At 61.6% G+C, this 24,130-nt stretch overlaps 1 protein-coding gene across 1 annotated transcript; it reads left to right on the top strand.

Moving 5' to 3' along the window:
* The first annotated feature begins 472 nt into the window (after window positions 1-472).
* ZFR2 (zinc finger RNA binding protein 2) lies at window positions 473-22,980 on the top strand. The gene is made up of 18 exons (XM_026480793.3): window positions 473-616; window positions 1,539-1,662; window positions 2,113-2,334; window positions 2,437-2,723; window positions 5,392-5,574; window positions 6,964-7,192; window positions 8,243-8,403; window positions 9,276-9,395; window positions 10,837-10,976; window positions 11,856-11,971; window positions 12,599-12,806; window positions 14,896-15,067; window positions 17,593-17,728; window positions 19,176-19,273; window positions 19,720-19,815; window positions 21,061-21,172; window positions 21,736-21,833; window positions 22,530-22,980. Exons 1-18 carry the CDS (start codon window positions 473-475, stop codon window positions 22,707-22,709), a joined length of 2,826 nt encoding a protein of 941 aa, XP_026336578.3. The 3' UTR covers window positions 22,710-22,980.
* The last annotated feature ends 1,150 nt before the right edge of the window (window positions 22,981-24,130 follow it).

Below are 24,130 nucleotides of genomic sequence, written 5' to 3'. Positions count from 1 at the left end.
GTTCCTTGGTTACAAAATGCTATTCAAGCCCAACTTTCTTGGAAGAATCTTGATGTCCAGGAAAAGCTTGCTGCCCACACAGAGGAGGGGGGAAATCAACTAATGGGCTCAGGTCCTGACTTCGCCACTTACTGTGCCTCAGTTTCCTTTCCTATAAACGGGCACAAGGAGGGTCCCTGACTCACAGAGTTGTTAGGACATTGTGCTGTTTTGTGAAAAGTGTTGGAATGCAAGCCTGCTCCCGTAGAAAGGTCTTAACAAACGTTAGTCACAGAAAGAACGGATTTACTGGAGGCATCCAGAGCAGCCGGCCCCCGAGGCTGATGGAACTTAGGCGCTCCATGAAGTGTTGCTTAGAACTCGTCTGATGTAGCCGGCCTTTGTGTTTATCTGTGGTTCTAGCACCCAGTCTCCGATGGCCTTTCCCCTCCCCACCGCTGGAGCCAGCCTCGCCACAGGACCCGCTGCTGGAATGGGTCCCACTGTGACCCCACCGTTTCCCGTGGCCGCCCCGCCCCTGAGGCCTGTCACCCCAGCGGGGTATGGCGGGTACCAGGTCCACTCTAGCCAGCCCCAGGAGCCTGCCCTGGCGCCGACCGTGGCTCCCTCCTACCAGGTATCAGCCTGGCCTTCCTTTGACTAGTCCCGGATAATGTTGAGGGGGCCTGTGCAGTGGGCGCCCCGTATGGGCAGACAGACGGGGACACAGGCTTACCTTCCTGCTCTCGTCCCTCCCCCTGACAGTGAGCAGGGGATGTGCTTGTGCTCATTGGGCGCTTCTGGAGCCGATGATGCCTTCTTCCGCTCGCGGAGCTCTGGGCGTAGAGATCTAGCCACTGCGTTTCCACTTGGAATTGCCAATGTGTCCCATGCTGGACATGGTCCAACCTCCCCCCCCCCGAGCCTCTGCCACCCACTGCTGGTACCCCCTAAGGTCAGCGGATGTACCACAGGCTGCCCAGCTAGCAAAGCTCACACTGTCTGGTCTTCCTCCCTCCCTTGCCTCTGGGACTCCCCCTCCGGCCCACCCCCAGGGCTGCCTCCTGGCCTCACCTGAATGTCATTGTCTTGTTGCACGCCACAGCCCGAATGCCCCTTGGCATGGCACCCAGCCCCTCCCCGAGCCCCCAGCCCCACCTGTCCCCCCGGCCCCCTTTCCTGGCCGCAGCCGCTGTGCTCACAGCCCTCTGCTCTTCCCACCCTCTGTTCTCCCACAAGCCCACCAGCCTCTACCTCCGGCTGACCCTGCTGGGAACCCCAACCTTCTGCTTCTGCTCTCCCTGAACTGCTCCTCTGAGGAGTCGTCTCCAAGCTGGGCATGCCTCAGAGCACTTCTGCTCTCAGGTGTTATTTCCATGCGAGCGGCCCCATCCATGTCACTGCTCACTGTGTCCCCAGCTCCTGAAACGGCCCGATACAGAGCAGGAGCTCAGGAACCGTGTGAACGCGTGCCACGTGTGGGGCGAGCAAGGGCACACCTTGCCACTGCCCTGAGGGCTTTGTCCATGCTCTGTGTCACTCTGGTAACCCCCTCGCAGGACAGTTACAGCTACGGACCATCGACAGATGCTGGTAGCTACGGTAGCTTCGAGAACAGACAGTATCACCTGCCGGCTGCCAGCCCACCTCAGCTCCCTGCCTCGGCCACAGCCTGCCAGCCAGGTGCGTCTCCGCAAGGAGCCACTGGCTTTACCATGGGAGGAGCCCCTGCAAAGTCACAACTTAAACTTTCCAGATCCGTAGGAGGGCCGGGGACCTCAGGGCTGTCTTCTCCAATATGCCTGGAAGGCTCAGCTGGGGTTGGGCTGGTGTAGGAGAGAGGGTGGGAAGGAAAGAGAGACAGAACTAAAAGGGCAGCTAACCAGTTTTATTCCAAGGAGGCATTCCCAGGCGGGAAGGAGGGGAGTTCTGCTGAGGACTTGGGAGTTTAGAGATGGGAGGGCACGGGGCTGTGGACTTGTAGGCCGTTGTGGCCAGTAGGGCCTGGGGCCTGTGCTGGTTCCAGGCAGCTGGGGAGGCCAGTGGCCATGGTTACAGGGGCGTGGCTCCCACTGTCCCCTGGCAGGCTGTGGCAAAGGGTGGCTTTGCAGAGAGATTCTGCTTGTCCTCCAGGGACTAAAGACACTTCTGTCCAGCCCAGTGGCGGGTACAGCCAAGTGCAGCCCCTACAACCGGCGGCCACCGCCAAGACAGGGCAGCCAGCCAGCACCCTGGCCTTGAGCTACACCGAGACTTACGCCTCCCCGCTGGCGAGCAGCGTGCTGCCCGTGGCCTCCATCTCCACCCTGCCTTCCTACGCCCAGACCTACAGCCCCACCTCGGCCCTGGACATGGGTAAGACGCGTCCTGTGCGTGAGCAGGCACAGGCTGTCACTCTCAAAGCGTCCCCCAAACCAACCCACCTCCCTCTGTCTGATTGTTCTCTCTGCTTCCTAGGACCAAGCTACCCGAGCTATGAAGCAGCGGTGCTCTCGGCAGCCGGTCCTCAGTGTCCCCCACCGCTGCCCCTCCAGCTGCCACCGCCTCCCCAGCAGCCCCTCCCGCTCCCGACGCCCCCGGGCTCCCTGTGGGGCGGCCCAGGAGGCAGTCCCAGTGCCAGTTCTGCCGGCAGCCTCTCTGGGAAGCTCCTGGCTCCCCCCAAGCTGCCGAAACCGAGGGGCGGCCCCAAGGAGCCTCCACTTCACTACTGTGACATCTGCAAGATCAGCTGCGCTGGTCCCCAGGTCAGCTGCCCTCCCCCCCTGCTGAGCAGGCCCAGAGGACCTTCCTGGGGACCGTGCTACCCACCTTGGGCTGGGAGAGCCCCCTGCCCCACCTGGCTAACCAGACATAGGGTCATTGCCTGCCCCAAAAGGCCTGTTATTAAACTGGCAATGTCAAGTACACGTCAGATTTGCCTTTCTGGCGTGCTTGTGGAGGACAGAAGGGCAGTCGCGGCACTGACTGCTGGCGGCAGGAACGTGGTCCAGGGCTTCCCTCGCCCGAGTGGGCAGCAGCGGGCAGCGGGGGTCAGAGCCCCTCCTCCGTGCCGTGATGGCTGCGGCAGATGCAGTTCCAAGAGGCGCCTGGGGGTGGCGCGCCCTCGCTGCAGGGCTGCTTAAGCAAGGCGGCGGGTGGACGGAAGCATGTCTGTGTGAGTGTGTGCGCGTGTGTGTCGCCATCTAAGAGGGAGATCCCCCAGCCACACTCACAGATAACCCAGCTCATACTCTGAAAGGTCATCAGACACCAGGGCTCCATCTTGACAGAGTACCACGTGCTAGTTGTCATCTTTTTAATACTCTGAGAGAAAGCTAGAAGCTGGAGGGGTGCATGGACTCCGGGATCGCTATCGGGGTGTGTGGAGAGACCCCGGAACCCCTCATCCAGCCCCCACTTCCCCGGGCAGGCCAGGGCCCTTTCCCGCCTCCCGCTGTCTTGATCTAACGTCCTGTGCGCTTTCTCGGCCGTGAGACTCACACTCGTTAGCGGGAGGTTAGTGCTCTCCGCTCCTGTCTTCACTCCTCTGCGAGATTTTCATTCTGCATCACGGGGTTCCTGGTTCCTCTTGCTCATCAGGCACAAGCCTCTGCTCCTAATTCTAGACCCTTCGTGGCACTGTGTTGCGTGAGTGCGGGATGCTCCCCACGACGGGCTCACATGTGTGATGTGGAGCCCAGCTCTGCGCTCCCTGTCACCTGAGCAGGTGTCTGGGCCTCTCTGAGCTGGTCTCCTCGGGGACAGCTGTGGTGACAGGGTTTGCCCGAGCGTGTCACCCCTCAGCCCAGCACCTGGTGCGTGTGCGGCGTGCCTCAGAAACATGAGCTCTCGTTGTTCCCAGCCTTTTGCTGAGGTTAATAGCCCTCTTCCAGTTGGAATTTTTACTGAGAAAGTTGTAGGGTCACAGGCGGTTGTAAGTAATGACTCAGAGAGGTCCCTGTACCCCCGCCCCAGCTTCCCCAGTGCCAGCACTTTGCCATAGTGCAGCCAGTCTCCCGGCCATGGTGTTGACATTGATGCAAGCGTCCTTCTTACTCACATGTCTCCTGCTTCACTTGTCTCCACGTGCACGTGGGTCTTGTTCTGTGCCAACTCACCACCCCGGACGGGCTCCTGCGTCCACCGCCACCACTGGGACTCTGGGTGTTTCCAGCACTGACCTACCTCCTGCCATGCACTCCTGTCTGCTGCACGCGAGGGGCTCTGTCACCGGCCTCCCCATGGCCCAGGCGGCACTGATGCCCATTTTTGGGGTGTCCGTCTAGGTGGCCTGTCTCAGGACGGCCCAGTTGACCATGTGGCCTCGGGGCGAGCCCTGTGGGGCCAGGGGAGCCCTTGGAGCTGCAGGAGCACTGGACAGTCCTCTTCCCAATGCACCTCCCTGGTTTTTCTCTCTTTACATGCTGAACACGTGTTTACGGTGGGGATCCCGTGGCAGGAAGACAGTTGCAAGCGTTTCCTCTTACTTTGAGCTTAGGACCCTGCGTGGCACATTGTGTAGGTCGTTTCCTCCGCCTCCACATGTCAGGGGAAGGCCTGGGGCGCAGAACTGGGAACTGGGACTGGAAATCAGTGCGCGGTTAAGCCGTGTGGCCTAACTGGTGTGCATGTAGGACGCGGGCGGGCCCTGCCCTACTCACTACACTTGCAGCAGCTTCCTGTTACCATCACTGGGTCTGTCCTTCCAGGCTCTTCTCTGCCCACAGGCTTTTACCTGGTGTGTGTGTGTGTGTGTGTGTGTGTGTTCTGTTGCTTAGGTAAATGTCAGAAGTTTCCCAAGTTCTAGCTCCTGTCCCTGCCTCCCGTCTGCCCCAGAACCAGCCTGCATCACCAGCCCGGGTCACCAGGGTGGCCCGAGTCTTGGCATCGTCAAGGTGCATTGGTTGAGCGGGCCCACTTGGAGCATGTTTACGGCAGCCCACGGCCTCGTCTTAAGGATTCCCAGAGAGCAGTGTGGGGTGCCACGTAAGAGCTTGGTCACCTGCCAGACGCCGTCCGATATTTCGGGCACCGCGGTGCGGCATGCGGGGGCCTGTGACTCACGCACCCTCTCTCGCCCAGACCCCTTTGTGTGTTAACTGCCTTCTGACAAGGAAGTGTGCCCAGTGTGATTCAGGCAACGGATGTCCTCGTGTGGTTTCTGAGGTCAGATTCTGAAAAGCCAGCATTTTCCTTCCAAGTAGCCCTTGAAACAAAAGCAGCTCATCCATTTTTAGAGAGGAAAAAGACGTCTTGTGGTTCAGGCTGAGCTTTTGGCCTGTTGACTGGGTTTAATGAAGGGGCACACGAGCATCTGGGCTGCCAGTGAACGGAGGGAGGGGGATGGCAGGCCTGGGGCTCCCCCACAAGTGAACCGTGCGCGCGCGCACGCACACACATGCCTCTCGGGCCGCTCTCACTCTCTACCTGCAGACCTACCGCGAGCACCTGGAAGGGCAGAAGCACAAAAAGAAAGAGGCGGCCCAGAAGACGGGCACCCAGGCCAGTGGCGGCCCGGGTGGGGTGCAGGCGCGGCTGCACTGCGGGCTCTGTGCCGTGTGGTGCACAGGGGCAGATGCCTACGCCGCTCACATCCGGGGCGCCAGGCATCAGAAGGTAGGAGCCCTCACGGCCCGACAGCATTGAGGAGGCCGCTGCCGGCGACAGGAAGCTTTTCCTGTGGGGCCCACGTGGTTGCATTCCTCAGAATGTTACAATAGTCTCACCCACCCCCTGGACCAAGGTGTGGAGCGGCACGGGGGCCTTGTTCCCAGGCTGCAGGGGAAGCCTTAAGTATTTACAGGTTTATAAAAAAGAGGGTTTGCGTGTTGATGAGGTCAAACCGCATGTTCCATTTGGGGTTCTGCTCTTTAAAAATTAAACAGGTCCAGTTCGGTTAATACAATTAAAACAGTAAGTTTTCATGCTAATTTTGATAGCAGTGTTTTAATCGACAGGGAATGACTTAATATCCATGTTTTTAATATTGATTGCTATCTTAATATCACCATTCTTCTGTGGCCTTAAAAATGCTTGTGTTGTGTCAGCTGGTGGAGAACCTTGATGGGATCCCCCACCCGAGAGAAGGTAGGGAGACCCCCACTTCTCTCACCGGGGCCTGCCCTTGCTGTGCTCCGGAAGGAGCTTTTCAAAAGCAGCAACCCTTCCCAAATGGTATTGCTAACCTGCACGGTAACGCTCGCTTAGGGGGTGTGTGCTGCAGGCAGGAGGAGTAGCTCTTGGGATCCCAGCTTCCTGCCATGTAGTCACCGGCAGGAGGGTTAGGAAGGCCCCATCTCGTGGCCCCACACAGAACCTCCTCCAGGTGCCCAAGCCCACCTGCCGTGCTCCTTCCTGCCCCCGGGCCTTTGCTCCTACCCTCTCCCGTGCTGGCCCTCCTCCAGCTCCCCACTGCGGAGCTGGGGCCACCCTCAGATCACCTGCCTGAGGACCTGTCTTCTCCTGTCCTTCGGCCCAGCCAGGGCAGACTTTCCAAAGCCTGAGTTAACCCACGAAGCCCACAAAAGCGAGAGCAGACACGTGGAGGAGGGGAAGCGAGCAGGTGCAGGAGAAGTGGGGAAAGGGGATGCACAGGCCTGGCCATGCAGGGGTGCAGGCAGAAGAGCTGGGACCCAGGAGGCGTGGGCTGTTCTAGGGGCCGGGGAAACCCTGCGGCCAGCTCTGGGCAGGGACAGGTCTGAGCTGGGAGTGTCAGAGACTTAGAGCCAGAAGACAGCTCTGAGGTGGTTGTCCCTGAAGGTGCTGTAGGCAGAGGCATGGTCCCTCCAACAAGTGCGTGGATTGGGGCCTGGAAGCAGGAAGGATCTTCTAGAGGGAGTGATGCCCGAGAGCCAAGGGCGTGCCACTGGGACCTGGGATGGGACCGGCGCGCTCCCTCCCGCAACGTTGCCAGCCCCATCCACCCACCAAGGTGCTCTTCCTGCGTCTTGAGGAAGTCTGATTGGGCCCAGAGGTGGCCCTGATGGGGGGCTGGGTCTGTTCCAGGTCTTGAAGCTGCACACTAAGTTGGGGAAGCCCATCCCTACCATAGAACCAGTGCCAGGGGACCCCAGCTCAGCCCAGGCCCCCTGCGCCAGCAAGCCAGCCCCCCTCGCCGCAGAGAGTCCCACCACGGCCTCCACCAAGCCCACAGCCTCTGCCGGCCCCGGCATGGGCGCTCTGAGCAAGCCAGCACTGGCCAAGAGACCGGCGTCTTTGAAAGCCACGAGTGTGGGTACGTGTCACAGCCCAACGCCCATGCACAGACTCACTCCTCACACTGGGGTTTCGGAGAAGCGCTTGTCCCGTTAACTTGTGACCGTGAGTGCGAGCCATCGCCTCTCTCCAGAGGGGCTGAGCCCTGGATGGAGGGCGGGGATGGTGAGAGGCAGGCCTTCTCCCCATATTGCGGCCACCTCTGGGCCACACCCTTGGGAAGTGTGGGCAGAGCCCGTGGTGCGGTGGCAGCACGATCCATGCCCCGGTGCTCAGGCTGAACGGAGTGGGCTCTGACGAGTTATGTGGGTCTCTGGAAGTTGAGGCAGGATCCTCAGCCCCCCCACCTGTGGCCCCGCCTACCCTGGGTGTGGCCTGGCTGGTGGTGTGGACTGAGTGGCAACAGCTGCGGTCCGTGTGAGGCACTCACTCCGCTGACTGCTTCGCGGCATTGCCCAATTTGCCCTCCACGACTCTGGAAAGTAGGTTGTGTCATAATCCGTTTGCAGAGGGACAGACAGAGGGGAGGCAAGATCACGCAAGGTCACATACCTGGCCCTGGGCCACCTCGTAGACAGTGGAAGTGGGGTTCGTGCCCAGGCCGCCCCACAGGCTCTGCCGTCCGCCAGCGGGCTTTGCCCAGGAAGGGGCAAGAGGGTTTGTTTTGAGCCCCAGCAGCACCGCTTTGAGGAACCAGACGATATCGAAATCCAAACCAGACAGCGGTGTGGTAACAGAGACCCGTCTCCCCTCTGGGGCCAGTGAATTTGCTGAAGGGGGCTAGCTTGACCATGACCCTAGGTCCACCTGGAACTCCGTCTTTGGCTACCTAGGGGCTGCAGAGTGGTGCGGCCATGGGCTCCTCTGAGAGAGGCCTGCCACCGGGGCCTCCCCGTGGACGCGTTCAGATGGACACCAAATGCTGCGTGGGCCTGGCGCTCCAGCTGCGACCCAAGCTGGCACGAAAGGGGTCTTTCGGGACCGGGAATCCGACTGACTGACGTCACAAGGAGGGGGGAATGGGCAGCAGGAGACCTCGGTTTGCATCGCATTCCACCCCTCATTCCAGGGCCTTCCAAGCTACAGGCAGCGGGCAGCAGGCCCCCAGAGGGCAAACGGGCACACCACCCCGCACCAGACAGGCCCGGAGATCCGCCTGCCCGAGGAGGCTCCACAGAAGCTTCTGGAAGCTGTGATGCGCAGCCAGTGGGCCCAGGCTACGTGGAAGAGGTAACTCTGCCAGGCAACGGCCGTGCCCTGGGCTGTGGGCGTGTACCCGGGGCTGTGGTGAAGGACTCTGGCAGGGGTCAGCCTTCAAGACTGCGCCATGGTCTCCATCTGAGATGCATACACCTGTCCATGGGCAGTCCACAGTGAGCCACGACATCCTGCGGAACTCACTGGAAGGTCCAGGCACTGGGTGTCAGGTCCTAGAAGGAAGACCTGAGACAGAGGCACCGGGTTCTTGGGCGTCAGGGGCCAGTGCATGACCTCCATGGCTTTGGCCCTGATGCCCAGAGCCTGTTAAGCCTGCCTGGATCAGCTTCTAGAACCAGATTTGGAAGCCTTCTCCCCTGGCTTCCATAGTTCCCAGGCTCCCCCTTAGTGGCTAAAAGGAAGTGTGAGCATTAGCGTTTCTTCTGTTTTTGTTCAACCACTTCACCACCTTCTGTCTGTCCCCTGCAAGATCGCCACCCCAGATAGGAGTCCTGCCTGGGAGCCCGGCATTTCCTAGTTGAGGAGATGATAAAGGAGATGATAAGGTGCATAAAAGCCTCAGGAAACAGCAGGGCCTGTGACACGTGGAGCTCACAACCGAACAGAGGCAGGGACCGTGCCGGACAGGCCGCGGGGCTGCAGGTGTCTGCGCCCGGGGCAGGGAGGGGGGTGGAGGAACAGGACAGGACGATGGCTGAGGGCAGCTGGGGCATGGGAGGGTGCGTTGGTGACACACTGGCTTCCCCAAAGCCCGCTTGGCAGGCAGGACGCCAGCATGCAGGCCTCCCGGGAAGGCTCGGTGCCCCTGAGGGGACGGGGGTGCCCCTGCCCAGGGACCAGACGCATTGCGTGGGGAGCGGCCGACTCAGCAGGGCTTGTCTCAGGTACGCAACGAGGAAGGCAAGGTGGTCCGGTTCCACTGCAGGCTGTGCGAGTGCAGTTTCGGCGACGCCACGGCCAGGGACATGCACGTGCGGGGGCGGCGGCACCGGCTGCAGTACAAGGTATGCGGGGCTGGGGAGGGGGGCTGATTGGCCAGGCTTCCTGCACCCCGCCCAGTGCCCCCAGCAGGAGCACTGGACCCATGGGCCTATCCCCTGCATTCCCGCTGCCTGGAGACCCCAGGAAACCCAGCTGTAGCTGTGCTTCCCACGGCGTCTCGGCTCTGTACCCCCTTGTTGCCGGAGGGGTCCCCGAGTGCACGGAACAGGCTCACAGATGCTGCCTCCTGGCCCCAGACTCTCCATGTCTGTGTTCTCTGTTGGGAGCCCAGCCGGCATGCAGCTCAGAAGGGCTGAGAGGGAGCCAGGGGCCGGGAGGTCATGTCCCAGGGGCCACTGCTGCAGCAGGGGTGCTGGGCTGTCCAGGCGAGCATCCTCCGGGAGCCGGTCAACCGAGGAGCCCGGGTGACGGGTGCTGAGGCCTCCAGCGCAGCAGGGCCTTTGTCGGGGTGCTCTGCTTCCTGCCCAAGGGGGTGGCCTGTGGGCCCTTGCACCCCGTGGGCTCCACCAGAGGAGGGGCTGTCAGCTGCCTTCCCCAGGCTTCCCTCACAGGTTTGCGGGGCAGTGGGACATGTCATCACTCGTATGCACACCCACCCCTTTTTAGCTGCTCTATTGCCACACAGTTCACCCATATAAAGGGTACAGTTTCATGGCTTTTACTACTGTGTATTCACAGAGCTGTGAGCATCACCTCTCTCTAGTTCTAGAACATTCCATCACCCCAAAATGAAGCCCCATCCCCATTAGCAGTCACCCCCACACACTGCCCCATGAGCCCCGTTTCCCATCGGTGGAGGAGCCTGTTCTGGACGTGTCACACACGTGGACTTATGCCGTGTGGCCTTCCACGTCTGGTTCCTTCCCTGAGCGTCGTGGGCTCGGGGTCTGTCCCCGGGGCAGCACGGGTGGGCGCCTCGCTCCTGCTTGTGGCCAAGGGACGTGCCCATGCGTGGGGGACACATTTTGTGTATTGGTCCGTCCGTCGATGGACGCATGGGCTGTTGCCAGCCGTGAATGCCCCCTAGACGGCGCTCACTTTGTGAATGAGGAAGGAAGCCCCGTAAACCATGTGCAGCAAGAGAATCTGCAAAGCTCTTGAAAATGCGGATTGCTGGATTTCACGCAAACGGTTTCCCGACTTAGCTTGATTAGAAATATGCACTTGGCGTTGGCTCTGCAGCGACCCATCCGTGGTCCGCGAGGGTGTCTCGCGATAGGGCCGAATTTCCTTCTTTCCTGGCTGCGCCTGTGGTGCAGCCGTGCTCCCCGCAGAAGCTCCCTGTGTTGAGGCGCCCGGGTCCCCGGAGTGTTAGGACTCTGGGGGACAGAGCCCGACTGTTGAGTCAGCCCGCAGAAGGCTATGGGCCGGGGGGTTCCCGGGGCTCCTGGCACTCGTGGAAATGAAGGTCTCCTATCTCACAGCCCTTCCTGCCCTTTCCAGAAAAAAGTGAACCCCGACCTTCCGATTGCGGTGAAGCCCAGCCACAGAGCTCGGAAGCTGCTGGAGGCCAGGCTGAGAAAGCAGAGGCAGCTGACCAAGAGGCGGCTTGAGGAGATGCGGCGCTGGCATGCGGGGATGAGGTGTGCGGGGTCCCTGCCAGGCCACCCTCGCCCTCCCGAACACCCTCTGCTCGCTTTCGGGCCCGAGGACCCAGGTGCTCACCCCTGCAATGTAGGCAGGGGACACCGTCCTTGGGGGAGATGGTCACGCTAAGGATCTGTGTGAGTGTCACATAATAAATGCAAGACAGCGCAGCCCCCGCCACCACGGGGTGGGCGCTCTGGGCCCCCGTTCACAGGGATGCCCTGGGTCTCCATGCACCCTGACCCAGGTGTTCCCTGACCTCCTGTGTCTATCTTACCCACTGTGCCCCCTGACTTCCTATGTCCCCTGACCCCATTGTCCCTCTTCCCTGACCTCCTGTGTCTATCTTACCCACTGTGTCCCCTGACTTCCTATGTCCCCTGACCCCAGTGTCCCTCGACCTCCTGTGTCCCCTGACCTCTGGTCTCCCCTGAACCTTAGTGTTCCTTGTGTCCTCCTGGCCCCAGTGTCCCCTGACCACCCACACGTTTGTCTGTCCTCCTTCACCCTCTGGAGCAGTTTGAAAGCCTTTTCTGACACGGTGTGTGATTGACAGAGATCCAGGCAGCGTCTGAGCTGGGGAACAAAGCCCAGGACAGACCTGGGGCTGCAGCTGCCCCCTCCTTCCCCTGTTGCCTTTGGCCTCTGTCCTCCCGGCCTGCCTTGCCTCAGTCTCCCTGGTGCATGGCAGATCCATGTCATGGCCTCTTGGGGCCCCCTCAGGCAGCGGCAGCCCTCTCTGGTGGTCCTGGAGGCCCAGCCTTGCTCAGCCCCAGGACAATGCGCGCTCCTAATGCGACAGCCCAGGGGTCTCGCAGCCGCTCAGAGCAGCCTGTTCCCCTGGTTCCCTGCAGGCGCGACGAGCTCTGTAGAAGGCGCCTGGAAGAGGGGCCCCAGGCCCCGGATGAGCACCCTGCACCCTCGCCACCCGACCAACACTCTCCTTTCCTCACAAGCAGGCCGGGGGCGCCTGCTGGCTCACCTCCGGTGGGTGGTGGCCTTGTCTTCGTGCCAAAATGCCTTCCATGGTGGAGGCCCCATGGGCGGGTGACCTCCTCAGGCCCTCACTAGAAGGACCTGAACCCTCCAGGAGCAAGGAACGTGGCTTTGAACCAAAACCCCAAGAGGTGCCCAGGGGTGGGAGCGGGCAGGGCCGGAGGGCTGTAGCCCAGCCCCATCACTATTCACCCACAGGAACCCCAGCCCCAGGCCCCACCACCAGCACAGGAGTTCCTTCGGCTCCAAGGCCCGGGTCACCACTTCCCTCCAGAGCCCTCAGCTTCCATCTGTGCAGGCTGGGCCCGGGCTTGGATGGGAGCCTTCCGTTCCCACCTTGCTGAGGGGAGGAGCTCTGCTGGGTTGGCCAAAAAGCCTCTGGCTCAGAAGTGTAAGGACATCACCAAAGGGGAGCCCACAGGCCCCACGTCCCACATCCTCGCGGGTTCACCGCCTCAGGGTCCCTATCTTTCCTTCACCACTTGCCTGTCACCCCCAAAGCCAGCCTGAACCAGGGCTCCCCAGGGCTCCGTTCTGCATGTGCCATGCATCAGCAGGGCTGACACTCACCTTGTCCCCTGCATGCCGGGTGCCCAGGGCCTCTTGGCCTGCCCGTGACGAGCCTGCCTTTCCCTGCAGTCCGCGCGGCGGCTGGAGTCCAGTGATGACCGGCACGTCTTGTGTAAGCACGCTGCCATCTACCCCACGGAGGAGGAGCTCCTGGCCGTGCAGAAGGCTGTCTCCCACTCGGAGCGCGCCCTCAAGCTGGTGTCTGACATGCTGGCCGAGGAGAACTCCGGGAGCCCAGAGTACGCGGGCAGTGAGCACAGGTAGTGGGGGTCACTCCATTCCCAAGGCCCAGGCTGACTTAGTGGGGCAGGGAGGCCCCCCTCCGGGTGGAGGGTCAGGGTTCTGGACCCTCTGGCAGGAGGCCAGAGGCACCTCACCCTTACTGGCTTTGAGCTCTCCGAGGTCTCTGGGGCCTTCCAGTGTGCGACCAGAACATTTCCCAAACTGACATTTCCTATCAAATGTGCGTCTAGAAATGTTCTTCACGAAGGGTGAACCAGTCTGTTTCTCATCTGTGAAATGGAGATTAAGGGTGATTCTGACCCGTCCTCTTCCTCTGGGGGCGGTGAGGCCCCCCCACCCCAAGCAGGAGATGCCGCCCCTGAGTGCCCGTGTGAGTCACTGTTCCAGTCGCTGTGACTGTCGGGGTGGGGAGGCCCCTCCACCTGTGATCTGGAGGAAGTCTGCTTTTCCAAGTCCTTTCTCTCTGGGTGTCTGCTTCGTCTCCTCTCTGAGGGGTTTGTATGATGCTGACCTACACCGTGCGGCTTACCATCTTAGCCACGTTCATGCGCACGGTCCGGCGGACGGAGGATGCGCGTGTTGTGCGCCCATCACCACCATCTGCCTCCAGAGATCTTTCACCCCCTGACGTGGAGATCCGTCCTGTTAGATTCCCTGCGCCCCCACCCCCACCCTGGCACCCGCCACAGCACTTCCTTTCCCTGGGGCTCAGCCGGTCCTGGACACCGCGTGCACAGGCAAGAGGGATCCTGCAGCGTCCACCCATTGGCGTCCGGCCGGTGCCACTCGCCAGCTTCTTGGTACCGCAGTGTCTGTGCCCTGGGGGAGCGCGCAGGTGCCCCTTGTGAGTGAGCTCCAGGGAGTCATCCTAATGCGAGCGTGCCTCTGGGCTCAAACCTATGACCTTCCCCAGGAGAGTGCCCCTCCTCCACCCAGGTGTGGTAGAGAAACGGGTGTGCTCCGGTCCCCACTGGCGCCCTCGCACAAGATGGCAGAGTCCCGTTCCAGCTTGTCGCGGGTGTCGTGTGCGCACACCCAGGGCGCTCAGCTCAGCACCTGCAGATTCACGTGGCCCCACGACCGCGGGTCAGCCTCCATGAGGCGCGTGTCGGGGCCACCCCTAAATGGCTGCAAGCTGCCCCCTCCCCAAACCTTGCAACCGCCACGTGCTCGAAAAATCAAACCAACCTTGTTCTTTACGCTTTCACATGACATTTATGTCACATGTGTTAGGTCCTTTTTTTCTTTTTCAAAAACGCAGAAATGCACGTCATGGTGAACGTGCACTCGGCTGTGGCAAAGAGCGTGTTAGCGTGGGGGTTTTGCTTGCGCGGAGGTCCTCTCCCACGCAAGCTGACGGAACAGCGGAGCCCCGGCGAGTGCTGGGCACGGGTCCCTGAGCCGCGGTCCCCTCGCGCTGTCCTGCGGGATGTCTTAGAAGGGAGCCGTCCGAGAGGCCCGGGCCGGCCCTAAGCAGCGAGGGCTCCTGTTTTGACTTCACAGAACCAAGGCGCTGTTACACTTTGGCAACAACCCTTCAGCAGCGTTAGATAAGCGGGGGCCACAGAGCTCAGGCTCTGGGTTTGGGGCTGTTTGGCTTTTCAGTGGGTGTGAATTGGGATCCAGATTGATTGATGAGCCTCTGAGTCTCTTTGTCTGCAGTCTCCCCTACACTCCCGCCCCTGCGCTCTGCCCTCCCTGGTCCTCCCACCAGTCCAGCCATCTCCTGTCTGCATGTTGCTGGCGGCCTCCTGGCCCAGTCCTGTCGGTCCAGAAACTGACAAGAAATACATAGATGGCACACAGAGCCCAGGGCCCCTGTGGGTGGCGCCAGCTGGCTGAGGACCAGGGGCCACGGCGTTGGCCATTGGTGGCCTTCCTCAGAACCCAGAATATCAGGAAGGAGTAACAACGCCCAGCCCTTACGAGCATGTGCAGCTTGGCGGGCTCGTTCCCAGAGGCGTGTACCCGTTTCATAGATGGGGAAGCTGAGGCAGAGGCCCAGCAAGGAGCCCGTGAGCGCAGGAGCCGGGGACCCTGGCCACAGCCCCTTCTCTAACCCCCTTCCCCTGAGGGTCTCACACGTTTGCGGGCTTGTCTCGACAGCGGCAGCTCCCCCTCAGCTCGGGTCCTGAAGGGCGTGATGCGGGTCGGCCTCCTGGCGAAGGGCCTGCTCCTGCGCGGAGACAGGACGGTGCAGCTGACCCTCCTCTGCTCGCGGAAGCCCACGCGCGCCCTGCTGCGGACCATCTCGGAGCAGCTGCCCCGCCAGCTCCCGGTAAGAGCCGTGGCCCCCACGCGCGTGGCCCCAGGCGGCGTGGCTTTGTTTCTAGGTGATTTTAAGAAACAACAGACGTGGCTGTCAGACCCAGACCGGGTTGTTGTTATAAAAAAGTTGACGAGAGAAAGGAGGGACTTCAGTTTCCTTTATAAAGTGAGTCTAGGGAAAAACTCAGAAATGATGTAGGTGTCCCGTCATTGCGGATGCCAACTTACCAGCCGTTACAGGGGTAAGTGGAGCCGAGCACTGCACGCGGCCCTTTGTGGTGGGGAGATGAGCGGCCGCAGGACCCCGTGAAAAGCAGCTTAGGGACAGCAGGGGGGACCTGGGCTCTTCTCTGGACTGTCATGGGACGTTCTCACCAGAACCAATGACTGGGGAGGAACGAGATTATCTTAGGTTAAAAAAATCTGTTCCTGGGGTGGAGGGCGTGTCTGTCTCTGCTCCTGGGAGAACGCAGCCCTGGGGGCCTCGCAGACCCAGGCCCGCCCTCTGGGGCCCCCACTCTGGTCACGAACAAGCAGAACAAGCTGATGTCCGAAGCGCCGTTTGTAAAGAAATGCAAGTCTGATGCCGAGGAGGGAGCCCCGGCAGGGAGGGGGAGGCCCATCAGACAGGATGGTGGGAGACATGCCTCCCGACAGGATGGAGCCCTTGAGGCGGGAGCTAGAGACCAGGGGAAGCCTTGAGAGATGGGGGAGCCGTGTTCCATGTAGAAGGACCTGCATTTGCGGGGGCCTGGATCATACCAGGCCTGAAGGCCCTACAAGCAGGTAGGCCTGCATTCTCAGGGAAGTGGGAAGATAGGGTTTTGAGCAGAGGAGTGACGTGCCCCCACTTGGCTGATTTAAATACTCGTTTCCGTGGCTCGGTGGGTTAAGCATCGGACTCTTAATCTCAGCTCAGGTCATGACCTTGGGGTCATGGGATTGAGCCCCACGACAGGCTCCATGCTCAGTGGGGAGTCTGCTTGAGGTTCTCTCTCCCTCTCCCTCTTCCTCTGTTCCTCCCCTCCTCCACTCTCGCAGATGAGCGCATGTGGTCTCTCTCAGATAAATAAATCTTGAGAGAAATCAGTAAATACCTGTTTCTTTCACACCCATGACACAATGGTTTCCTGCTAGCTACTGCAGGGGTGCGAGCGTGACTCAGATGCAGCCTCACGGAAACAGCCCAGGCTGTGGCTAAGCTGGCAGCGCCCCCCACCCCCGCAGCATGGACAGGGCTGCCCACAGGGCTGCCTCAGGAGGAGGCCCTGAACAGGACTGGGTAGTGGCCAGGAGAGGGATGTGTTTCAGGGCCAAGACTGGCTTCAGGCGTGCATGCAGGTGGTGTCGGAGGGTGCTGGACGCTGGGTGCTGGGCGCATGTCTCCATGTGCAGGCATCCTGGGGCTCCCCGGTCCCCGCCTGTGAAGCACCATGAAGTCCAGGGAGCTGAGGGGGAAGCATTTGAACCCACAGTCTGACTTGGGCACCCCCTGCCAGCCAGTTGCGGAAAGACGGCTTAGCTGGGGCAGAGAGCATTTCTAGGGGTGCAGAGACAGCTGCCTTAAGCTCCACGCCAGCTCGGGGGCGCCCTGGCCAGGCGTTCAGAGACTTCAGAACAAGGGAGGGACGCAGTAAGGCCTCTCCGGGCAGGAGGCAGTGCACAAACCCGCCTTGGTTCCGAAGCCTCCCCGGGGTTCCTGCTTGTGCTGGTGACCCGCTCAGGCTACCCCCCCGTGAGGGGTGGGGGCCGGGCCTGGGCCCCTGTGGCAGGCAGGGGGTGGCGACCGTGGCCAGAGGGGGCCTGGGTCTTGCCTGGAGGCAGCTGCGGTCCACGGTTCTGCCCCTTCTCGCCTGTTGTGCCCAAACCATAGCGCGCATCCTCAGGGAGTGTCACTGTGTTGTGCGGCTGACGAGCATTTCATGGCTGTTCATTCGTCACTTGAGGGGCGCTTCCATGTAGTTGGACATTCAGGTCGTTTCCAGCGAGAAGATAAGCTCGTACGCACAGGAGAGCTTATCCCAGGGGCAAAATTGCCAGCCAAAAACGTGAGGCCAGACGTTTCTGGTAAAAGTTGCCCGGTCAGCCTCCACCAGCAGTTTACAGATGCCTGGGTTTGCCAGCCCAGCTGCGCCTCAGACTTCTTGAGGCCCGTCCTCCCGGGTGATGATGGTACCTCATTATAGTTTCAGTTTGCTTTTTTCTTACCATGGGAGTAATCTCTGTTGCATGAGGACGGTCATTTCTGTTTCTTTTCTGCACGCTACCGGTTATGTGACTCACCAGTTTGTTTTTACAATTGGATTGCTGGTCTTGTTATTGAGCTGCGGGGATTCTTTACATATGAAGGCACCTACATGCAAGATCGGTTATCTATACACGTTGCTACGAACGTGAGCTCCCGCAGGGTGGGGTCTACGTCTCTGTCCCTTGGCAGTCCCAGCACGGGGCCCAGCACTCGACCACACCCTTGCTTCTTTACTCGTGCTTCTCAGCTGGTGTGACACGGACTCATGTTGCATTTGCACCTCACAGATGGTGACAGAAGACAAGTACGAGGTCTCCTCCGACTCTGAAGACATCATCATTTCCTCCTGCGAGGAGCCCAGGATAAGGGTCACTGTGTCCATCACCTCGCCCCTGATGCGGGAGAACCCTTCCATGGACCAAGGTGCGGTCAGGCCCTTCTCTCCCGCCCCATGCCCCACACCCCCTGGTGGCTGAGGGCAGCATCTGCCCAAGTGCTGATGGGGTGGGGGCCACAGCCAGCAACCTTCTGGCACTTCGTGGGCTGTGCTGCGCTCCAGGGCACCCACCTCGGGCTCGCAGCACCATCATCCGCTCCTTGCCTCCAGGCCAGCAGAGGCACCTGCTCCCCACCCAGGGGAGACCAGCTGGGCCGGGTCCCCGGGGCTCAGTTGATTCTGTGGGTCTGTGTAGCAGGGGCCACAGCTGACTGCGTGGGTCCCAAGGCCTCTCGTGTGGGACGTGGGGCTCAGGGGACTTGAGGCGTGTTGGCATTGCCCAAGCGAGTGGGCAGGGTGCTGGGCCAGGCCCGCGGGCAGCGAGGGTCTCGAGTCACGGCCGCATGGTGAAGTCCAGCAGCCAGGAGCACGCCGCGGGCCTCTGGGAGCCATAGAACCTCCCAGAACAGCCCCCATGACTGTCTTCCAAACTCCAGTCATTCTTGAGCCTTCTTCATGATTATTTTGTCATAGTGGAGGGCCACCAACATCTAACGTTTTTCTTTAAATCAGTTCATTTTTGTCAGTTAAATTTTTTAAGAATGGCACCCTTGAACAAGAGTGGTAACCTCGAAAACGTTACCAGTTGTCATCGTCATCTAAAAAATAAACACAGGGGGTAAAACAACATCATTAAATTCTAGCGGAAGGCCCCGTGAGGCTTTGCTCAAACACACAAACAAGGGGCGGACTGGGCACATGGGGAAGTGTGAGCGGTCCAAGGCCGCTAAACTGGGCTGCCTGGAGGGAACCCCGGCTGTGGCCTCCCGCCCCCCCGCCCCCTACACAGGGGGCCAGGCCCCAGCTGGCTGTCACCAGAGTGGAGCTTTAAAAGCCCCTCCTCGCAGACACACCACTGCTGACTCCATCTCAGCCTGAAGGAGGGGTTGGCCCATGACCCATGCATGGGGACATTTATGCACAAGTGTCACTCAGTTCCACTGCAGGACCTCTGTGATCCGGGGCCTCCTGGAGCGAGGATGGGAGCGTGAGGCAGTAGTAAGCAGGCAGGAAAAGGCACCTGAGTCTCTCCCAGACTCGGGGTCTTCGCCATCAATGATGGCGCCTCTTGGAATCTGACCCACTTTCTCCCTTGTGGTGATGCACTCGGAAGTGTCTGGAAGTTTGGCTTCATTCATAAGTTTCCCATCCGAACTGTAATTTGCTCACCACGGGAGTGGGCGTGGAAGGCAGTCCGTCCTCATGGAAGCTCGCAACCGCAGAGGGAGAGGATTTGCAGAGAAATGACTTCTCTGGTCCTTGCAGTGTCCTGGAGCCCGGTACCTTGCAGAGACCCGAGGGGCTGGGCCGTGTGGCCCATGGAGGCGGGAGGAGAGGGAAGGGGCCTGGTGCCCACACGCCCTTTCCTTCTAGAGGGAATACAGGTGCCTCTGTCCGACCCAGGTGACGTCCTGAGCCCAGAGAAGTGCGTCCAGTCACTGGCTGCCCTCCGCCACGCCAAGTGGTTCCAGGTCAGGGGCAGGGGCAGGTGGGGCGGGGGGGGCACGTAGGTCTGTCCCGCTGCTCAGGGGAGCGGGCTCCAGGTACAACAGGAAGGGCAGCCATGTGCACGGCGGCTTCCTGGCTGGCCAGTTGGCCCGTGTCTCCTCGCCAAGCACGATCCCGACACTCGTGTCAGGAACGTGAGTGGAGGGTTCGCTGCTCCGGGCGTGGGGATGCTGTGGCCCCGCAGCCACCCAATGGCCCATACCAGGGGCTCCAAATTGGGCCGTTTCAGTTGGCCTGGCCGTTTTGGGGAGTGGACTCCGCTCCCAGGTGGCATCCTCGAGGCCAGCTGGCCTGTGCTGTCCCCCGGAGTCCCTCCTGGGCCAGGCTCACGGCCCTGAGCATCAACCCTTGTTCCCGGGGCCTCGCGCACGTGGCTCCCTGAGCTGACGGTGTACTTCTTCCCCCAAAGGCTCGAGCCAGCGGCCTACAGCCATGTGTGATTGTCCTCAGGGTCCTGCGTGACCTCTGCCAGCGTGTGCCTGCCTGGGGCGCCCTGCCGCACTGGGTAAGGCAGCACCAGGTGGCCCCCACAGCCCCCACAGGCCTCATTTCGTCCAAGACAGACTTTCCCCTTCCCAGTGCTGGGCTTTCCAAAAGGGGACTCACTTAAGCCTGAGCAACCAGGAAAGGTAGATGGGGTGGGGGCGTCTCAGGGGTCCCATGGGACCGGGAAGAGGCCTGCTACGGAGCACAGCCTCGTTTGACTGCCATCATCTTAAACCTACCCCTCGCAGACAGAACCAGGGAGCACGTGAAGGCTCAGGGCCTCCTGGCATGCCCCCTCCCTCCTATGAAGGGGAGACCCCCCCATGGCTCTGACACCCCCTGGCAGTCAGCCCAGAGCCCATCGGGAAGAGGGGAGAAGACAGATGCAGGGGCACCCGTACCCCCAAACCCCAAGTTGCCGTGTTGTGAGACCCCCCCAGCTCCCTGCCCTCTCTGGGGGGCATCCTCCCCACACCTTTCTTTGGGATCACGCCATGTCTGTGTACCCGTTGGCGGGTCTGAGTCTGTCCCTCCCTCGTTTACCTTGGGGGATGCTTGCTTTCTGTGTGCAGTTCTGCGGGTAGCACGTCTCCCCCCACCAGAGCCCGGCTCTTAGACAAGCAGACCCTTCCCACCCCGGCCCAGCCGCCCTGGGCCTTAGACACAGGGCTGTCTCCAAAACCATCCCGGCCTCCACTTCCTGCCCCATGTCCAGCGGGGACACCACTCTTGATGCCACCCCCTTGTGGACACGGGGTCCACTCACGTTTCCCTGTAGATCTGGAGGCACCCCCAAGATAGCGCATCATGGTCCTGCCCACAGGACTCCTCCAGGCAGGGTAGCTCCCAGGGGCGGGGGGCATGCCAGAGGAGCTCAGTGGTCGGGACGCCAGCTAAGTGCACGAGGGTCACAGAGAGCGGTTCTTTTAATTCTTGGGACGCCAGCTCGAAGCTCCAGGATCGAGTCCCACATCAGGCTCCTCCGCTGGGAGCCTGCTTCTTCCTCTCCCACTCCCCCTGCTTGTGTTCCCTCTCTCGCTGGCTGTCTCTCTCTGTCAAATAAATAAAAAATCTTTAAAAAAAAAAAAGAAAGAAATGCAAGGGTGGGTGGGCCTGCGGGAAGGAGCTCAGGGTCCCCTGAGACCCCACCCAGCCTGGCATTGCTGCTCTCGCTCCCTCCTACTCTCTCCTCGGGGCGGGAGGCCAGCTGGCCTGAGGGCTCTCCCCCAAGGCGCGATGTCTCTCCTTTCCCCACCCGGCCCAGGCCATGGAGCTGCTGGCGGAGAAGGCTCTGAGCAGCGCGACGGGGCCCCTCAGCCCTGGGGACGGCATGAGGCGTGTCCTGGAGTGTGTGGCCTCGGGGACACTCCTGACAGGTCAGTCCTGCCGGCCGTGGAGCCCAGAGCGCGAGCTCCCGTGGCTTACACATACTCGGCAACACTGTCCGAGGCAGACGGGAGAGCGGGCGGGACAGACAGCTGTGCCCATGGAGGAGAGCGGGGCGGGCGGGTTGGGGCAGGAAAGGAGCCCGGCCTGGGGCACCCTGGTTCTTGGGGCCCACCTGCCCTTTCTGGAGAGCCGCGGGACTCTTGCAGAAGGAAACAGCCAGCAACACAGGGAATGGGCTGTAGGCAGAGGCGTTGGCGGGGCACATTTTACCGCTGCCAACGGGAGACCCCGCACCCCCCACGGCTGAGCTATTAGATGCAGAAAGGGGGTTTCCCGGTCGTTCTAGTGACACAGGATGGTAGCAGGTTAAGGGAGAGCAGAGGCAATGCCGTGAGCCCATCTGTGCAGTCACATGGTGCACGGGGTGGGGGTGGGGGCCGGCAGGGACAGACCCCGTGGGACCCACCCTGGCCCCCGCATTGCCCCGAAGCCATGGCAGTCTCTCACCGGGCTGCTCTCTCCATTGCGGCCCCCACCTCGCCTCCCCAAGATGGGCCCGGGCTCCAGGATCCCTGCGAGAGAGACCAGAGGGATGTCCTCGGGTCCATGACCCCCCAGCAGCGCGAGGACATCACGGCCAATGCCCAGGTAGGACAGCTGGCCTCTGTGGCTCCACAGGTGGGGGTGGCCCCCAGGTCCTGGAAATGGTCTGGGGCTCCCCCTCCCCCTCTCCTTCCCTTTGCAGAGATGGGCGGCCTGTGGGTGACAGGACTGCTCCCCGGGGTGGGAGAGCCCGGCTCAGGGCCGAAGCAGCCACGCGAGGAGGCGCACGCCTGAGGCCTTGCTGGCTGGGACTTTCCTGGGCGCCCCTAGCCCCCGCCGCGTGGTGTGCAAACACCCAGCCGTGGCCTCCAGCGTGACTGGCACAGCCAGCCCCACGCACCGCAGCAGAGCCCCCGGCTGTGGTTTCCCTTTTGCTGGCAAGTTTATTTATAAGCTCTCCCAGCGGCCCAGAAACCACATCGGGCCTGGCGCTTACGAGCTGCCCCTAACAGGAAGCGTCAAGTAGCTCAGGATCAGGGGTGCACGGGAGATGCAGGGTTTGGGGTCCCCGTAGAGAGGCTGGCAGCGGCTGATGCCCCGAGGGGCGTCCTGGCAGCGTGCTGCCATCGGCTGGCCCCAGCGAGCCCCCCACCCCGCTTCATGCCTGAGTGTGCGCTGAGCTGTGCCGTCGCGGGAAGCCTGTGGTCAAGGACACGCACGGAGCGCCGCGTCCGTGCTGGGCTATGGGCGCAGGGCGAGCAGGGTGCGGCAGGAGGGCGCTGACCTGCTGTCTGCCCCCAGCACGCCCTGCGCTTGTTGGCGTTCCGGCAGATCCACGCGGTCCTGGGCATGGAGCGTCTGCCGCCCCCCAGGAGCAGGCCGGGGCCGCGCTGCCGCAAGAGGCTGCGGGAGGCGGGTGCAGCCCCCGAGGACGAAGTCCAGAGGAAGCAGGGCCGGCTGGGCGGAGAGGGGCCCGCCTGAGCAGCCTCACCCCTGCATGTGATTCCCCAGATTCATCCTAACGTCGGACTGTCGTGTTTTCCTTTCCAGGAACGCTCTGGGGGTTTCTTTAAAAACACTTGTGTTTAAATCGCCAGCGAAACCATGTTACCGGGGAATGAGAGCTGCCTGGGGCTGCCCCGTCCCCACCCCGAGGCCCCCACGGCGGGTAGAAGGTGTGGCCCAGTGATAGTAAACCCTGGTGTCTCTCGCTTGCTTTACACTCACCCTGTGGCCTAAGCCTGTGGGTTTCCTGAAGCACTTCCTTTGGATGCCGAAGCTGTGTGTGGACTTGAAATCCTGCCGAGGGGCTGGGCTGTCTGGGCTGTGGAGGCAGGCCAGGGAGAGCTGGGGGGTGAGGGCCAAGCCCGAGGGCACAGCCAGGCCAGGAGCGTCCCCTCCAGACCCCCAGCCTAGAGACCCCCATCGCCAGAGGCCTGCAGGGCCTGAGCTGGGTGGTGTCTACCTGCCAAAGTCCACCCTCAGGGAGGCCGATAAGGCCGAGTGGTGGTGAGGATGCAGGCTGGGTGCTCGCCTGGCCCCCCAGAGACGACTGTGACCCACAGGCGTCCCTGACCCCGTACCACTGAGTGCCTTCTCCTAACGCTGCTGTCTGACACTTTTCGTTCGGACCTGGGCTTTGCCCTCGCTCCCACTTGGGTGCAGCCGATGCAGGCCCAGGGCCGGGCCTGGGGGTGTCCCTGGCCCAGCCCCGCCCCCCCAATCCAGCCAGACCTCCCTCTTTGCTGGGGCGTTTTGCCCAGCTGCCCGGTGGCCCTGAAGGGAAAAAGTCCATCTGTGGTTGGTCGATCCCTTCAATTTCATTTCTGTGTTTAGGGGACAGCCTGAGTGTGGCTTCATGTCTCGTCCTCCTGGAGGTCCCCGGGGGTTTGTGGGGGGTTGCGAGTAAATAAATCATGTCTTTTGGTGTGAACTGTGCCGTCTTTCCCTCCGGGTACAGGTGCCCCTGAGGGGCCGTCCCGCCATTCCCTCAGTGCTCCGAGCAGGGGCGCCTGACCAGCCAGCCTCACTGCTGGGATTCAGACCACGAGTGTGAGCAGTGAGGAAAAGTCTGAGGAGCTGGCGCTGCCCGCAGGCTGTACCCTGACGTGTGGGTCCCTCGGGCCATCCCCACACTAGTGTGCCCCGGGGACCCTACTCGAGAAGCATTCATCTTGCACGTGCCCCACGGCTGCTCGAGGAACCCACCTTGGCCTGGTCCCAGGAATGAACAGTGGGGCGATCAGCAGGAAAGTGGGGGGCCCAGAGGGCTTCCTGGGGGAAGAGGTGGCTTAGCTGAGTTGGGGGGGGCTCTCCACCTGCAGGTCCCCTAACAAGAGTTCCCTGGAGTTTTCCCAAATGCTCATTGCAAACCTCAGAGGGGAGAGGGGGGTCACATGGGG

The sequence above is a fragment of the Ursus arctos genome, unplaced genomic scaffold (assembly GCF_023065955.2).
Source record: "Ursus arctos isolate Adak ecotype North America unplaced genomic scaffold, UrsArc2.0 scaffold_14, whole genome shotgun sequence".
Lineage (NCBI taxonomy): Eukaryota > Metazoa > Chordata > Mammalia > Carnivora > Ursidae > Ursus > Ursus arctos.
The sequence above is the reverse complement of the archived record's forward strand: the minus strand, read 5'-3'. Positions and strand labels throughout refer to the sequence as shown.